This window comes from Bubalus kerabau, chromosome 3 (assembly GCF_029407905.1).
Source record: "Bubalus kerabau isolate K-KA32 ecotype Philippines breed swamp buffalo chromosome 3, PCC_UOA_SB_1v2, whole genome shotgun sequence".
Classification (NCBI taxonomy): domain Eukaryota; kingdom Metazoa; phylum Chordata; class Mammalia; order Artiodactyla; family Bovidae; genus Bubalus; species Bubalus kerabau.
Genome location: NC_073626.1, coordinates 183,011,173 through 183,027,810, shown reverse-complemented (window position 1 = coordinate 183,027,810; position 16,638 = coordinate 183,011,173). Strand labels below are relative to the sequence as shown.

Below are 16,638 nucleotides of genomic sequence, written 5' to 3'. Positions count from 1 at the left end.
GCCATATCCTGTGAGCTGTCTTATAGATACTGAAGCCTCCACCAGGTGGAAGAAGTTGACAACACAATGCCATGACATAAGTGGCCATAATTCCAAGAACTGGCCTCAAGAAATGCAAACAAACTGACCTTGGAACTGAAGATTAACTGTGCCTAAAACTATCAAGATGATACTGGTTGGACCACCAATGACCAATCTGAAGATGACTGTCAGGGCTGACTGCTCTTTCTGCATGTAGCCCCCTCCCTCAGTCTAGAAAAACTCTGGCCCCTTAAGTGTCAGGGGAGCTGGGGAGTCAGCCTTTGGACAGGCATTTTCTAAAACCCCTCTGCCTTCCATTTCAGGCATCCAAAATAAAGCAAACTTTCCTTTCCATCAACCTATATAATGACTTCTGAGCAGCAATCAGCTGGACCTGGGTTCAGTAACAAACTCACAAGATGAAAAGCATTTTAACTTGCACCTGAGTATACAAATCTGAAGCTGAAACAAAAGTTCCATAAACTGAGTCTAAAATGTGTAATACATTCTGAGTTTTAAATTCTATTCTATTTAGTTTTTTAAATGCTGGTCACAATCCTCCTCAACGGATTTTAAGACATTAATGGGTCATAACTAGCAGTTTGAAAAAACTGCTCTGAAATGTCATATGAGGAGGGGACTTAAAGGTCATCTAGTCCAATCCTTTTACTTCACAGAGGGTAAACTGAGACTTAGAGAGGTTAAATTAATTGGCCCAGGCCCCACAGCTGGTAAGTGGTAGAGCTTGGATTGAGCCAAGATTTGACTTGACTACTGAATTCTTACCATGTGTCAGCAACTGCGCTTTCTTGAAGTGCAGTGTTTCATTTAATGCTCACTGTGATCGTATGAAACAGATACTACTATTGCCACTTTACAGACGAGGAACGAAGTCTCAGGATGGGGAACGTGACTTACTCCGGCTGTAACAAGGTCAATAACAGACCCGGGACTTGTTTCAGATTCAGCTGTCCATAAAGCCTGTGGTCTCCAACACGAAGCCCACTGTGAGGAAAGTGATCATGTAGGTTCGTGAGCTCTAAGCGCCTAAGCCTGCACATGTGAGGCAGTGATACCCTTGTGTTCCCTACTCTTCAGGGCCTTATCACTGCTATCACCAGCTCCTCCAAAAAACGCTGGTGGGTAAAACGAAAAGAGAACAGACTGTAGCCTAAGGAGGAGGAGGAGGATTGGAAACCCGACCTCACCATTTACTGGGAACACCAGCATAATCTCTCTGCCTTTTTTTTTTTCCCCTTAAGTTTCCACATCTGTGAAGCTGGGAGAGCAATAGCATCCATCTTCAGGACTGAAAGAGTCAACGTGAATTTCCCAGGCTTGAAAAGCAGGGACGTTACTTTGCCAACAAAGGTCCGTCTAGTCAAGGCTATGGTTTTTACTGTGATCATGTATGGATGTGACAATTGGACTGTGAAGAAAGCTGAGCGCCCAAGAATTGATGCTTTTGAACTGTGGTGTTGGAGAAGACTCTAGAGAGTCCCTTGGACTGCAAGGAGATCCAACCAGTCCATTCTAAAGGAGATCAGCCCTGGGATTTCTTTGGTAGGCATGATGCTGAAGCTGAAACTCCAGTACTTCGGCCACCTCATGCGAAGAGTTGACTCATTGGAAAAGACTCTGATGCTGGGAGGGATTGGGGGCAGGAAGAGAAGGGGATGACAGAGGATGAGATGGCTGGATGGCATCACCGACTCGATGGACGTGAGTTTGAATGAACTCCAGGAGTTGGTGATGGACAGGGAGGTCTGGCGTGCTGCAACTCATGGGGTCGCAAAGAGTCGGACACGACTGAGCGACAGAACTCAACTGGGAAGCGCTTTAAGCGAACGTCCATACTCTCCGAGCCCCGCCCTCTCCAAGCCCCGCCCTCTTCTTCCCACGCGCATGCGCCACTCAGGGGCGCCTGTTAAGACGCGGCGGCAGCGGCGCGCTTGGCGGCCAGAGCGAAAAGAGCGAGTCGCGGGGAGCGGCGGCGACGGCTGCAGGGCCGAGGGGACGCGCAGGCGGTGGCGTCGCCATGTCGCACGGTCACAGCCACGGCGGGGGCGGCTGCCACTGCGCCGCAGAACGGGAGGAGCCGCCCGAGCAGCGCGGCCTGGCCTACGGCCTGTACCTACGCATCGACTTGGAGCGGCTGCAGTGCCTCAACGAGAGCCGCGAGGGCAGCGGCCGCGGCGTCTTCAAGCCGTGGGAGGAGCGGACGGACCGTTCCAAGGTGGGCCTTCGGGGGCCTGGGCGGGCGGCCGAGGCGAGGCAGAGACCTGCGCGGGGCCTCAGGCCACCCGGCTGCTCTGTCAGCCTAGTTCCTGAAGTTAAAAATAATCGCGGCCCGATTGCCAGGCGCTTTCCCATGCCCGTCTCCTTCCAGCCCTTTGAGAGGCGAACAGGGTTGAATCTCCCCATCTTGCAGGTCGGGGAACTGAGGACCAGAGACGGGAAGGGGCGCTTTGCTTTTACACGGCCAGCGTGCAGTTCCAGGGATTAGGGAGGGGTTAGTGAGGGAGCATGTCCACGAGGGCGTGTTCCTTATCGTTTGACCACCGGTCCCAATGGCTGCCTGATCAACTTAACCACCTGATGAAGACCAAAGACCAGTCTTTGGGAGATGAAGCACGTGATCCTATCTAGAGCATTTACCATTGTGGGGTTGCAGAGCCATTTGAAAGTTGTGGACCGCAGAGGTACAGATCTTGGTACACAATTTCAGGAGACTAGTCGGCCCTGGAATTTAGTATATGCTGGAGAACAGAGGGAGGTTGACTATTTGCATTGCATGCCAGTTGTAAAACAGGGTGGAAAATGTCTGAAATTTGTTGCTTTCTCCTCTCTCCTCCAGTTTGTTGAAAGTGATGCAGATGAAGAGCTTCTGTTTAATATTCCGTAAGTATTTTCTTGGTGCTTGCCTCAGGCTAAATAGGCTGAACCCAGTTGCTTTATCAGGATTCATTCAGTGGTTCTATCGAGAGCACACATCTGTTTCTAGAAATGGGCTAAGTTACTGAGGTGGGTGTGTGAGTAGGAAAGGATCAAAACTTTTCCTGGTGCAAAGAAAGACATTTGTTAAAACATAACTGAGAGGTCAAGGTAATGGCAGAATGCCAGAGGCAGACAGGATCTTAGAAGTTATTTAGTACAAGTCTGACACGGGAGTAAAGTGAGGCCCAGAAAGGGGAAGGGTCTTGCCCAGGGTCACGCAGCTCAGCAGAGACTCTAACCCAGGTTGACAACCCTCTGTTTTTGCATTCTGGCAGATTTACAGGCAATGTCAAGCTAAAAGGCATCATTATAATGGGAGAAGATGATGACTCACACCCCTCTGAGATGAGACTGTAAGTGGCAAGGGTCTTGGCCCTCAAGAAGCTTCTGTCCCTTTTTCTCTGGTCTCTGACAATGCTTTATTCCAGATTGGCAAAATTTTTTCTTTTTACTGGGTTAAATATCCCCTCCTCCTCTTAAAAAAAAAAGTCATATATTTGTTCTGCATCAGAATACACTAATCTCTTTCTGAATTAACGACATTTTTAGATTAGATATCTTTTGGACCAGCAGCTTGTCTCTTTTCAAAGTACTTGTTGTGGCACCATTCATTCAGAGAGCATCCTCTAAATGCCAACTGTTGATGACTTTGCAATTTTCTTAATAACCCAGCTGCAGATCTCAAATTATTTTTAAGGACTCTACTCTTGGGGTTAGCCTCAATGTTTTCCCTTACTGTTTTAGACAATTACAATCTTTCTGTGTGTTTTGTTGAGATGGGATAACTCCAGCTGAGTTTGCATGGCCTTTAGTTAGCAAAGTTCAATATAACTCTTGTAGCAGGTTCCCACGTGGCATAGTGGTAAAGAATCTGCCTGCCAGTGCAGCAGACGCATTGGTTTAATCCCTGGGTTGGGAGGATCCCCCTAGAGTAGCAAATGGCAACCCACTCCAGATTCTTGATTGGAAAATTCCATCAACAGAGGAGCCTGGTGGGATACAGTACATGGCATCACAAAGAATCGGACAAGACTGAGCAAATGAGGTATACACACACGTATACCTCGTTGTAACACTGAATCAGTTGATACCAGAGCTAGTACTCCCTTTCTGACAAGCTGCCTTATTTCAGTGCAGCCTTTCTAGAAGAAGGGGGACACCACTTGTGCTGTAGAAACAGAAATCAGAAGACCTTTACATAAGAAGTTCTTCTGAAAAATCGATCAATTTAAGTGAAAGATTTAAGAACTGGACCTTATTTTTGAATGTTAGAAACATGAATTGGAAAGCAAGCCCACATATTTAATGATTTTAAGGAAATGAAGTGGGTTTGAGTTGATGCTTTTTGAGACTCATTTACTTGGGAGATGGATTGGCTGGACAAGACTAGACATCCGTGCTGCATTCTGGTTAAGAGTGGGCTCTGGGATAAACTGGAGTTCAGATTCTGGCTGCGCCACTTGCTAGCTGCATGGCTTTGGGCAGTATACTTTTCTATATCTCCATTTTTTCATATGTAAAATGGTAAAAATAGTTGGAACCTCTTAAGATTGTGGAGAGAAATGAGCTGTTAACATATGAAGAGCTTAGAAGAAATCTGGAAGGTAGTATGTGCCCAGTTTTGTTTCTGGTGTGTGTGTGTGGGTATTTTGGGGGCTCCATCGCACAGCTTATGGGATCTTAGTTTCCAGATCAGGGATTGAATCCAGGCCTTTGGCAGTGAAAGCACAGAATCCTAACCACTGGACCACCAGGGAATTCCCTAGTATGTCCCCAGTCTTGCACCTCAGGTGCCAATACTTACATAGCCCTCCATTCTAAGCACTTTGTACTTTATTAAATCTAAGATATCATTGATTATAAAATGCACCATTATTTTGTGAACCAATAATAAAGAAATACATAGCATCTGTTCAACTATGACATGTCATTGACCCATCTAGAAAAGTTAAATTCAGACTTAAATCAGTGAAATTTGAACACAGACTAGTTGTTAGATATATTAAAGAATTATTGCTAATTGTTAAACTGTTAATTGTAAAATAGTAATCACTGCAGATGGTGATTGCAGCCATGAAATTAAAAGACACTTACTCCTTGGAAGGAAAGTTATGACCGACCTAGATAGCATATTAAGAAGCAGAGACATTACTTTGCCAAAAAAAGGTCCATCTAGTCAAGGCTGTGGTTTTTCCAGTAGTCATGTATGGATGTGAGAGTTGGACTGTGAAGAAAGCTGAGCGCCGGAGAATTGATGCTTTTGAACTGTGGTGTTGGAGAAGACTCTTGAGAGTCCCTTGGACTGCAAGGAGATCCAACCAGTCCATTCTAAAGGAGATCAGTCCTGGGTGTTCATTGGAAGGACTGATGCTAAAGCTGAAACTCCAGTACTTTGGCCACCTCATGCGAAGAGTTGACTCATTGGAAAAGACTCTGGTGCTGGGAGGGATTGGGGTCAGGAGGAGAAGGGGACGACAGAGGATGAGATGGCTGGATGGCATCACCGACTCGATGGATGTGAGTCTGAGTGAACTCCAGGAGTTGGTGATGGACAGGGAGGCCTGGTGTGCTGCGATTCATGGGGTCTCAAAGAGTTGGACACAACTGAGTGACTGAACTGAACCTAACTGATGATAGGTTTTTTAAGAAGTCCTTACTCTATAAAGATATATACAAAAATATTTATGAGTGAAATGATATGTTTGGGATTGCTTTAAAATATCAAGCATAGGGATTTTCTTGGTGGTCCAGTGGTTAAGAATCGGTACTTCCACTGCATGGGACATGGGTTTGATCCCTGGTCAGGGAACTAAGATTCCCACATGCCACTTAGTGAAGCCAAAAATAAATAAGTTGGAAAAAACAACAATAACAAAAAAGCCCCACCAAAAAACAATCATTTGACAGTTTACCCCTCCCCCCAAAAAAGGATCAAGCACACACAAAATGGGGGCGATAGGCAAAATTGGCTTAATGTTGGTTATTGAAACTTAGTAGTAAGTATATGGAGGTTCATTATATTTTTCTCTTTATTTTTGTGTATGTTTGAAATTTTCAGTAGTAGAAATTTTTAACAAGTGTGTCTCTTAAAACTGGTTCAGTTTAACATCCACATCAGCTGTATGGGATATGCACTATCACTAATCCCATTTTACAGATGAGGAACTAAGAGAGAGGTTAAATCACTTGCCCAAAATTACACAGCTGGTCAGTGACTCAGGCTTTAAACTTGGGAAGTCTGGCTTCAGAGCACTGCCTCCCATAATGCTGCTCATAAATGCTTACTGTTGGTAGTAGTACTATGCTGTGCATCATTCTTAGAAACACTTTGAAGCAAACATTTGCTTTCTTATATTGCATGCGTTTTGCTGTAGCTGATATCTAGACCCATCCCATGTGGGTGTGTTAACAAAACACTCTAGAGATTGAGGTGTATGGCTCAGTCTTTTAGAATTTGTGAGTTATAGAGGAGACTGGTCTTCCTTAGATATGTCTTTGAAAAAAAATTTTTTTCCTCATTAGCAGTTTTACTTGACTTTCCAAAGCGCCTTGTGAGTTGATGGCCTTTTATACCCTTTTCAGAATGGAAATCCCCTGGTTGTATTTTTTCTAAGAATTGTAAGGTGACTCGGTATATAGGATAATTTTGGACAGAGAGGAAAGACTGAATGTTGGGTTACCTGATCTTATCTCTTAACTGTGTTTAATATGTTTCTGCCAAAGTATTTTTTTCCCCATGAGTAAGCTGTTTTATTTAACATCCTCAGCTTGGTCCGAATGTGCTGAGTTGCTTATTTTCTCCATGCATTTGCTGCCTGTGACCAGTTTGAGCTGTCTTTTTGTTGTTTTGCTTCTCATGTGATTTTAACCCACTCAAAGATGTTATTGGCTTGTGTTGCAGTTCTCAGCTCTTTTCTTGCTGGGTTAAAGATATTTGTGTATAAATGCCAGTAAAATGTCATTTCTAAAATGTTATCTCCTTTTGATAGAACTGAGGGGAGTCAGTAGGAAGTTTTGAGAACCTGAAAAATGTGATAATGCACATTTCTTGATTTTTCTCCCCTTTCCTTTCTCAGGTACAAGAACATTCCACAGATGTCCTTTGATGATACAGACAGGGAGCCAGATCAGACCTTTAGTCTGAACCGGGATCTTACAGGGGAATTAGAGTATGCTACAAAGTAAGCACCGGGCCTCTTTTCCACTCTCTGGCTTCTCCTGAGAATAGCAGGCACTCCCTTGTTTGCAGGGAGCATCTGTGCATCAGTGCTTACTGGGCTTGCAATTTGGTTTTGGCTGGTCTTCTGCTGTCTTAGCATCAGAAACAAGTTAAAACAGTGGAGAGTCCTGATCCTAGGCTTGGTCAAATTTTGGCAGAGTTTCAGTGCAAGCCACAGACTTGTTAACCTGGAATCAGTAGACAGATCTGAATGAGCTCCTAGGGTGGTCTTAGGAAAAATGTTTTCAGAATTGCTCTTTGCATAGTGGGCTTACAGCAGCCAAGTTACATGTGACCACATATCTCTTCACTGATTTCTTTTTTGAGCTTGCTTTCAAATCCCTGTGTAGCCGCACAGTGGGGGCAGTATTGATTATTTTTCGTCCCTATTGCCTTGGACAAGATCTGGCCGATTTCAGTAAATGTTCACTGTATTAATTGCTTGTCCAGAGGAGAAGAATGAGATGTAAGACCCCAAGATGAGTCTCTGACATTTGTCTGGGTTTTACCACAAGACGGAGCTGGAACTGACATTTTTAACGTGGTGGTGAGCAGGCTCACTGACCTCTAATTGTTGTCTTCTCTCTACTCCATCCTCTAGAATTTCTCGTTTTTCAAATGTCTATCACCTCTCAATTCATATTTCAAAAAACTTCGGAGCCGATACCACAAAGGTCTTTTATATTGGCCTGAGAGGAGAATGGACTGAGGTAAGATGGGGTTGGAAATGTTCTTGCCCTTCCATGATGTGCACGTATGTGTTTGTAGCTATAGGCTGTGTTAGTAGGAGCTTGAAGGAAAGGAAAAAGAGCAAGTGAGACATTGATTACTTTGAGTCTGTATAATATTTCATGGTTTCATCACTGTAAACTATCTCATTTGACAGGCTATAGGAATTTTAAGGGGGTTGAAATAATACAGTTGATACCAGTTTGGTTTTTCACCTTAAAATTCTTCCCTTGATTTAACATTGTTAATAACTTTTCTTGTTCCAGGCAACAGAGATAGGGTGATAAACAAGATAGACACGTTCTTCTTCTCATGATGCCTCCATTATAGTGGAGAAATGAATGTTCTAAGTTACAGGGTGAATCATTGATTTGATCTTATCCAGGCTTCTCACGGGCTTCCCAGGTGGCTCAGTGGTAAAGAATCCACCTGCCAATGTAGGAGCTTCAGGAGACGTGAGTTCAGTCCTTGAGTCGGAAAGATCCCCTGGAGGAGGAAATGGCAACCCACTCCAGTATTCTGCCTGGGAAATCCCATGGACAGAGGAGCCTGGTGGGATGATGCAGTCCATAGGGTCTCAAAGAGTCAGATGCAGCTGAGCACACAGTGCAGACTTCTCAGGATAAAAAACATCAGAACGTGGATGAAATTAGAGGATGATGTCTAGAAATGAACCTGAATAAGGACTACTTCAGTGTATGGTCTGGGAAGTGGCCAGCTGACCCAGCCTCTTAATTTTCTTGCAGCTTCGCCGACATGAGGTGACCATCTGCAATTATGAAGCATCAGCCAACCCAGCTGACCACAAGGTCCATCAGGTTACCCCACAGACACACTTTATTTCCTAAGGGCTGGCCAAGACTCCCACAGAGGTGTTGTGTTGGTGAAGAAGTATGACATCCTGTTGGGAAGGACAAAGAGAGATGGGGCTCCAAAGAGAGTTGGCTGCCACAGCCTCTACCAAGCTTTGTCTCTGGGGCTTGCTGCAGAAACCTGGCCTATGGAAGACACCGCACCCCCAGGAAGGGTTGTGTGGGTGCCAAGGAACAATCGTGGTTCTCTAGGGCCCTACAGAAATTGGGTCTTGGGCTGGTCAGTACCTGGCGACCGTGGATAATGCCTGCCTTCCCAGTTTATGTGGCCATGGGATCCCAAGTGTCTTGTTGCTTTGTGGCAGGATTATTGTGTGACTTGTTTTTAAAATGGAAACTATTCCTGGGCTGCAGTAAACTTTCTGAAGCCTCAGCATTGTGTTTGTATTAACCATCAGGAGGGTCTCCAGCTAGAAATACTTGTCCTTGCTTGCTCCTTCTCCCTGTCATCTTTCAACATTCTTGTCAAGTTGCCCAGCTTGGAGTTGTCTGTCATGCACCAGTGTCCCGTATTATAGCTTGAAGAGCAGAAATCTCCTGATGTTGCTTAATAGCTTGGGAGGGTCTTTTTTTCCTGTTGCCCAGGTAAGCAGTCTGAGGAGAGCATTGTTTCTGTGTGGGTATCCTGGTCAGGGTAAGATTGGGACTTTGATATGCTTCTCTTTGGGACATCCTTAATGTTTATCAGCTTTTAACTAGTGTTGTAAGCCCAATGGCAGAATTTGGAGATCTCAGTTCTTCTGTTCATGGCTTTTTATTCACTGTGACTAATAAGCTTCCTAATAAATCCTTGCCAGACTTAATGTTTGTATATTCTTTTGTGATCTTAGTAATTATGACACCTTTGTTGAGAACTGTATGAAATTTTGAAATCTCTTGTTATTTTGGACTAGGTAGATCATAAGTGCCACAATTGTATCAACACTAGATTAGTGTCTCTAGAAAAGGTCAGGCCACATTGTGTATAGTAGGGTAAAAAAACTCCTACACCCACTAACCCACATTTTGTAAAGAAGCTGAGGTTAAAACCCTTAGATTTCCTTTCTCACGTAAAGAAGTAACTTGTGGGGTGAAGTTTACAAAAATAAGGGAGAACAGATTCTCGAGTTCATCAGAAGAAACAGTGAGGAAAATAAGTGAGCAGCAGATACAGTCTGATGGTAGACCCAAGACTTTGGACTTAAGTTTTGAAAGTCAGTACACCAGTTGGACTTAAGTATCTTAAAAGAGATTTGAAATAGTATTTTCTCCCTTGCAGAAAATAGAAACACTTGATAATGGGAATTAGTGTTGAATTTGATCCTTTTGAGAGAATTCCTCTGAATCGGCCCACACAGTTGTTCGCCTGTTTCTCCAGCCTGTCCTGGGGAAAGTCTGCCACCACCAAGCCTGTCAAGCCTCAGAATTTCTAAATATGCAGTCTGAAATCAACCAGAATGCAAACATTATTCTTGATGTACTAAGGATAGTACTCACTCTACCACAGGCTTTCTATGTCACTTGGGTCATTTGGAGATAAAAAAGAATGACTTTAATTTGGAATAGGGGGGAAATAAAGATAGAAACGTTAGAGCAGACTAGCCCTTCATTAATCCCACTTATTAAAGCACTAGTCATAGGTAGCCTCTGGGGCAAGGCCTCTGAATTTGAGCTTCCCTTTGAAGAGTCAAGGCTATGGTTTTTCCAGTAATCATGTATGGATGTGAGAGTTGGACTGTGAAGAAGGCTGAGCACCCAAGAATTGATGCTTTTGAACTGTGGTGTTGGAGAAGACTCTTGAGAGTCCCTTGGACTGCAAGGAGATCCAACCAGTCCATTCTGAAGGAGTTCAGCCCTGGGATTTCTTTGGAAGGAATGATGCTAAAGCTGAAACTCCAGTACTTTGGCCACCTCATGCGAAGAGTTGACTCATTGGAAAAGACTGATGCTGGGCGGGATTGGGGTCAGGAGGAGAAGGGGATGACAGAGGATGAGATGGCTGGATGGCATCACCGACTCGTTGGACGTGAGTCTGAGTGAACTCCAGGAGTTGGTGATGGACAGGGAGGCCTGGTGTGCTGTGATTCATGGGGTCGCAAAGAGTCTGACACGACTGAGAGACTGAACTGAACTGACTTGAAGAGTTTGCTACAATTGCCACAGTGTCTCAAGTGATTGGGGTGCAGGAGGAATTGCTTATTTTTCCACAAGCAGACCCAACCAGGAGTCTGGGAGAAGGGGCAGGTGTGTTGTCTTCATCCACTCATTCCCCTTCCAGTCCTGGGTCCTTGGTCTGCTGTGGACCTCTGGACCAAAAGTTTTCCTGTTCAGGGCCACCTCTGACCTAATGAGCGCTTAAAACCAAAGCCCCTCTTGGGAAAAAGTGCTTTGCTGAGCTTTCAGATACTATTTTCTTTCAGTTCAAAGAAAAATCAGCATAGGTTACACTGGGCAAGTGAGTCCTGAGCTGCTGAGGGCTGACTCATTTCTTGTGTGCGGATGTCCACAGGCTCTGTCAGCGACGTGGTCCTTCAACTCAGCTTCCCACCCCTTCCAGCCTTTATGTGGGCCCTGAGTCCCGCTGCATTTTACCGGTGCAACAAGGAGCAAAGAGCGACCTCAGTGGTCCCTAACTGAAACCCTTTTTGTTAACAACTGGAGCCTACCGACGGTAGTATTTTGTGCACTGTCTGCATGCCATAGCTTGCCGAGGACAGAGCTAAGGTAACACTTCCGATTCCTGACCAGTTGCCCCGGACACTGCTGATGCCAGTGTTCCTTCTTTTCCCAGGGTCCTTTTTAGAGTCATTAAGTCCTCACACTGTGATTTTACACTATAAAGCATTTCCACACGACCTCATTTGAGCCTTAGCAAAGCTGTGAAGCAAGCAGGGTGGTTATTACCGCCGTTTTATAGCTCAGGAAGCAGGTGCAGAGGCAGCATTAGAGTAATCCTGAGATTGCTGTTTACTTCCCTCCCCTGAGCCTGTTTCCTTATCTTTAAAAGTAAGACCGGAAGACCAGACAGTCTCAAAGGGTCTTGTCAGCTGGAGTGTATGACTCCATGATCCTGGAATAGGACCAGCGGTGGGTACCCCAAGACCATAATGGATGGGAAGGCGGGAAACAACGCTTGAGAATGCCTCTAGCCTCAAGAAGAATGCCTCTCCTTCAGGAGACCGACGCATGGGTGGTGGTAGCAAGTGGGAATCACGGGTGCGTCGTCTAGACCCTGAGGAAACAACGTGGCCTAATCACGGGGAGTCGTCCCACCGTACCCAACATGGCAGCCCTCATCCGAAGATACCCTGACGCCCACTTCCGGGATCCGTAGCGCTGGCCAGGCTACTTCCGGCAGCGCGATGGCAGGGTTCCCGGGACTCGAACGGAAGTTCCGGCGGGGGCGGCCGAGGGGGGGAAGAGTGTGTGTGTCTGTGCCGGAGAAAGAGGAGAAAATCGCCCGAGAGGTCTTGAAACCCCCCAGGGAGTGGAGGTACCCTGGTCCGGGGCCAGCAGGCGGGGGAAGGGCACTGGGGTGGCCTCGGCTTCACCACGAGGGTCCTGGCGAGAGAGGAGGGGCAACCGCAATTGTGAGGGATGGGGGTGGGGAGTGAGGTGCGAAGAGGCGCCGGCCGGTCTTGGGGAGTTTCGGGGTAGAGACGGGGAAGAAGGTGAGGTCCGGGTATGCCGAGAGGGGCTTCAGGGTCGGAAGTTGGAGAATCCCACTGTGGGGTGGGGTGGGGGTGCTCTCCAGGGTCAAAAGTGGAACGCCCCTGTGTGGGCAAGAAGCGGGTCCGGGATCAGGATACAGAATGTCACTGTGAGGCGGGCGACCCTCGGTCAGAACAGAAGTTCCCACTGTGGGGAGTGGGAGACCCTGAATCAGGGTGGAAGTTTTTAGTGGGGTGGAAGACCCCAGGTCGCAGGGGTTGCGAGGAGGGGAAGGCACCACTCTGAGAGGAACGACCTAGGGTGAGGGCTGGAAGTTGCTCAGTGGGGGAAGGAAGGGAATCCCAGCTTGGGGCAAAAGATGAATTCCTGTGTGGGCAGAGGGACCCCGGGGTCAGAGGTGAGGAAGGATCCTCCTGTGAAGACGGGCACTCGGAGGTCCTAGGGGGAAGGTGGAAGCCCTTTGGTAGGGTGGGAGGGGTGGACACAGGCGGGAAGGGTAGGCACTTAGGCTCTGGTAGCAGAAGCTTCCGGGGAGTTTGGAGGATGCTAAGGATGGGGAGGAGCCCGCCAGCTTGACATTCTTTTGTGTGTTTGGGAATCCCGGAGCGTGGTCGAGCTGGGTAGGGGGGACCTGTTTGGGAGTGGTGGGCAGCAGCAGGTAGCCTCTTTCAGGAGGGGTGTGGAGGGCGTCATTTAGCGGGTGGGCGGTGGATCAGAGTTCCTGTGCCTCCTGGGGACACGGGCAGCCCCAGGGGCTCTCAGGTGGTTGAGGAGGACTGGATGGGAGGGGGTTGGATAAAATCGTGTGTGGGGTTGAGGGTAGGGGCCCGAAGCCTCCTTCCCTGGCATTTTTCTCCCCTTCATTCCCAGTAGGGCTGGGAGAAGGCGATCCAGGGCTCTAGAGAAGGGAGGTGGCTGTAGAGTAGGGAGAGGAGGCAGTCACCTGCTGAGGGCTGTCGGGTGGGGAGAAGGCTGCAGGGATCCCCTGGCTCCCCTCCCACCAACGCTCCTGAGCCCAGCCTCTGCCCACCTCCAGCCCAAGCTCAGGCTGTGTGGGGTGCCAGACCTAGGGCTGCCAGGGTGGCTGCCTCTGCTGTTCTGCCCTGGAATGAAGGCACACTTTCTCCCCGCTTGGCCCCAGGACTTTTTTGCCTGCCTTTCCTTTGTGTCCAGGAGCTAGAATCTAGGGTACTTGAGGGGCTCATGGCCCGGGTTTGTGTTTCTGCTCCTGGGTCAGGATGCTCTCTGCTGCCTGGCCTTGCCCTTGACCACTGCCCGGCATTTGCACAGGCCCCAGCCGTGGAGCCCTGCAGTGTATGTGTGGTAACACCATGTCTGTGCCCCTGCTCACCGACGCTGCCACTGTGTCTGGAGCTGAGCGGGAAACAGCTGCGGTAAGGGTCCTCTCCTACCCCATGCAGCCCCCAGGCCACCTGGGAACTGGCTGGAGTGGGTGTGGGGAGAATGGAGGTGGCAGTGATGAGAGGGGAGTAGCCTTGCAGCTGGGAGACAGGGGGCTGCTCCCTCAGTGCCCCCCCCCAGATCCTTGGGGGTGACGGAGGGGTGACCAGAGGTTGGAGGGCAGAGTGAGAGCGATGGCAGGATGATGACTGCTCTCTTCCCCATCTCCAACTCTTCCAGGTTATTTTTTTACATGGACTTGGAGACACAGGGTGAGTGAGCTGGGGACGGGGTGTTTCCGGGGAGGCCCGCGCCCTCCTCCTTCCCTCTCCACATCGGTGCCTTTTCTCCCTTCCCTCCTACAGGCACAGCTGGGCTGACGCCCTCTCCACCATCCGGCTCCCTCACGTCAAGTACATCTGTCCCCATGCGTGAGTATCACCGCAGCACAGGGGCGAAGGAAGGGGGGTGGTCCTGTGGTCCCAGGCCTCTTCTCTGCTGCCAGCTGCATGCTGGGGCCTGGGGCCCAGAGCGGTCTGAAAGGCCCTTTTCAGCCTTCATTCCTGTGGAACCCCCCAGGAACGGGGTCCAGCCCCAGCCCCCAACCCAGGGCCTCCTAGACCCGAGACTCCTAGGACCAGGATCCCCCTGCCCCCCTTCCCCAAGTACTTACCCACTGAGCTGGAACCCTGTCACACCGAGTGCTGGGTTCTGCTTCTCCATCGCTGCTGCTGATGCCCCAACCACAGCCTTCAGCCCCACGTGGCAGGTTGCCTGGCAACACCTTAAACACAGGCCCTGCCCGCTGGGAGGGTTCCCCAGGGGCTGCCCTGCCCCCTCCCGGGCTGTCTGCTGTGGCTGCCTCATCCCTCCTGCACGTGACGGTCGTCCTTGCTGCCCCTCCGCAGGCCTCGGATCCCTGTGACACTCAACATGAAGATGGTGATGCCCTCCTGGTGAGCTTGGGGAGGGGATAGGAGCCAAGGGAGCTGCCCAGGGCCAGCCTAGGTCTCCCAGTGGCTGCCAACTCCTCTACTCCAGGTTTGACCTGATGGGGCTGAGTCCAGACGCACCAGAAGATGAGGCTGGCATCAAGAAAGCAGCAGAGAACAGTAAGGCCCCAGCCCCTCCTCGGCATCTTCCCTCTCCCCCTCAGCCCCCCAGGAAAGTGCTGGGCAGAACCTCTTGTCTGGCTCCCTTCCTGGAGTCCCTCCAGCAGCTTTCCCCCCACCTGGTTATGCCCCCTCCCCCTAGTCAAGGCCTTGATTGAGCATGAGATGAAGAACGGGATCCCTGCCAATCGGATCGTCCTGGGAGGCTTTTCACAGGTGAGGGGAGAGAGAGGGCAGGGGTGGGTGATGGATGCTGAGCTGTGCCCTTCGTGACCCCTCATCCTCTTCTTTCTCCAGGGTGGAGCTCTGTCCCTCTACACCGCCCTCACCTGCCCCCACCCTCTGGCTGGCATCGTGGCATTGAGCTGTTGGCTGCCTCTGCATCGGGCCTTCCCCCAGGTGACCGTCTCCACGACCCTGCTCCTGTCCTCTGTCTCCTCGGGGCTGGGGGTGGATCGTGCCCAAGCCCCGGGTTTTGCCCTCTTAAGTCCTGTCTGGCCCACAGGCAGCCAACGGCAGTGCCAAGGACCTGAGCATCCTTCAGTGCCATGGGGAGCTGGACCCCATGGTTCCTGTACGGTTTGGGGCCCTGACAGCCGAGAAGCTGCGGTCCGTTGTCACACCTGCCAGGGTCCAGTTCAAGACGTACCCAGGGGTCATGCACAGCTCCTGTCCCCAGGTCAGTGTGCAGGGGCTCTTTCCTCTCCCTGCCCATCTCCCTCTGGCCAGGCGCATCTCATAGTCCTCCTCACCCCCAGGAGATGGCAGCTGTGAAGGAGTTTCTCGAGAAGCTGCTGCCTCCTGTCTAACCAGAGTTGCTGTCCCCCAGCACAGTCCCCCCGCTCACGGGGCGGGGGGACTTGGCACGCGTGGCACCATCTTGGATCTGAGCCGGTCGAGCCCCTTTCTCACCCTCCTGGACCCATCCCCTCTTCTCACAGGCCTCTGGGGCAGACAGGCCAAAGCCTGGCCAGGCCCTCCTTCCTGGCTTCAGCCCCCTGGCTGTCTGCCGCAGGGGCTGGGCTGCTTTCTTATCCCATTTCCCTGGAGGTGGGGGCCACCCCCCGGGCAGCAGTATTGGAGGGGCTGTAGGCAGCGGGAGAAAGGGGCCCAGCCGCTGACCCACTCACTCAGGACCTCACTCACTAGCCCCGCTTTGGGCCCCCTCCGGTGACCTCAGGGTTTGGCCCATGGGGCCCTCCCAGGCCCCACCTCCTTCCACCTCTCCCCAACTGATTCTGCCCAGATAATCGTGTGTCTCCTGCCTCCACTCCAGCTGCTTCTCAATCATGAATGTGTCCATGACCCGACCCCTGGCCACTGTGGGCTCCCTGCCCCTGCGCAGGAGTGTGGGTGACGGGGCCAAGTCTTTCGAGGGGGCCTCCCCTCAGCCGTTCTAATGTGGGGGCTGGGCCCTGCCTCCCCATTACCCTCTGCCCCCCGCGGGCCTGGAGCCTGCCGGGCTGGACTGGGGCTCAAGGTCTGCCTCAGCCGCTTCACCCCACGTCGTCCCCACGCTAGGTCTGGGGAGCTGGGAGGAGTCTTGTGTCTCGTCTTCTGTCTCCATGTAGTTTCGGGTGTTTTTCTGGTCGTGTCCTGGATTCCGATAAAATTAAAGAAACTGCTTCAACTCTCA

At 49.9% G+C, this 16,638-nt stretch overlaps 2 protein-coding genes across 2 annotated transcripts; both read left to right on the top strand.

Annotated features, from left to right (window-relative positions):
* The first annotated feature begins 1,941 nt into the window (after window positions 1-1,941).
* PITHD1 (PITH domain containing 1) lies at window positions 1,942-9,641 on the top strand. The gene is made up of 6 exons (XM_055574167.1): window positions 1,942-2,257; window positions 2,879-2,922; window positions 3,294-3,371; window positions 7,095-7,199; window positions 7,839-7,947; window positions 8,713-9,641. The coding sequence occupies exons 1-6, from the start codon at window positions 2,060-2,062 to the stop codon at window positions 8,812-8,814; spliced, it is 636 nt and encodes a 211-aa protein (XP_055430142.1). The 5' UTR covers window positions 1,942-2,059; the 3' UTR covers window positions 8,815-9,641.
* A 2,538-nt stretch (window positions 9,642-12,179) lies between these two features.
* On the top strand, window positions 12,180-16,638 carry LYPLA2 (lysophospholipase 2). The gene is made up of 10 exons (XM_055574166.1): window positions 12,180-12,310; window positions 13,780-13,883; window positions 14,131-14,162; window positions 14,256-14,321; window positions 14,799-14,846; window positions 14,932-15,002; window positions 15,145-15,218; window positions 15,300-15,401; window positions 15,508-15,681; window positions 15,761-16,638. Exons 2-10 carry the CDS (start codon window positions 13,806-13,808, stop codon window positions 15,809-15,811), a joined length of 696 nt encoding a protein of 231 aa, XP_055430141.1. The 5' UTR covers window positions 12,180-12,310; window positions 13,780-13,805; the 3' UTR covers window positions 15,812-16,638.

What these genes read in the sequence shown, in the direction of transcription:
- PITHD1 (XM_055574167.1), top strand. Translation starts at nt 2,060, where the DNA reads ATGTCGCACGGTCACAGCCACGGCGGGGGCGGCTGCCACTGCGCCGCA. An exon ending in GAGCTTCTGTTTAATATTCC is followed by an intron (nt 2,923 to 3,293) that starts GTAAGTATTTTC and finishes GCATTCTGGCAG; the next exon opens with ATTTACAGGCAATGTCAAGC. An exon ending in CACCCCTCTGAGATGAGACT is followed by an intron (nt 3,372 to 7,094) that starts GTAAGTGGCAAG and finishes TTCCTTTCTCAG; the next exon opens with GTACAAGAACATTCCACAGA.
- LYPLA2 (XM_055574166.1), top strand. Translation starts at nt 13,806, where the DNA reads ATGTGTGGTAACACCATGTCTGTGCCCCTGCTCACCGACGCTGCCACT. An exon ending in CTGAGCGGGAAACAGCTGCG is followed by an intron (nt 13,884 to 14,130) that starts GTAAGGGTCCTC and finishes CAACTCTTCCAG; the next exon opens with GTTATTTTTTTACATGGACT. An exon ending in TGCACAGCTCCTGTCCCCAG is followed by an intron (nt 15,682 to 15,760) that starts GTCAGTGTGCAG and finishes CCTCACCCCCAG; the next exon opens with GAGATGGCAGCTGTGAAGGA.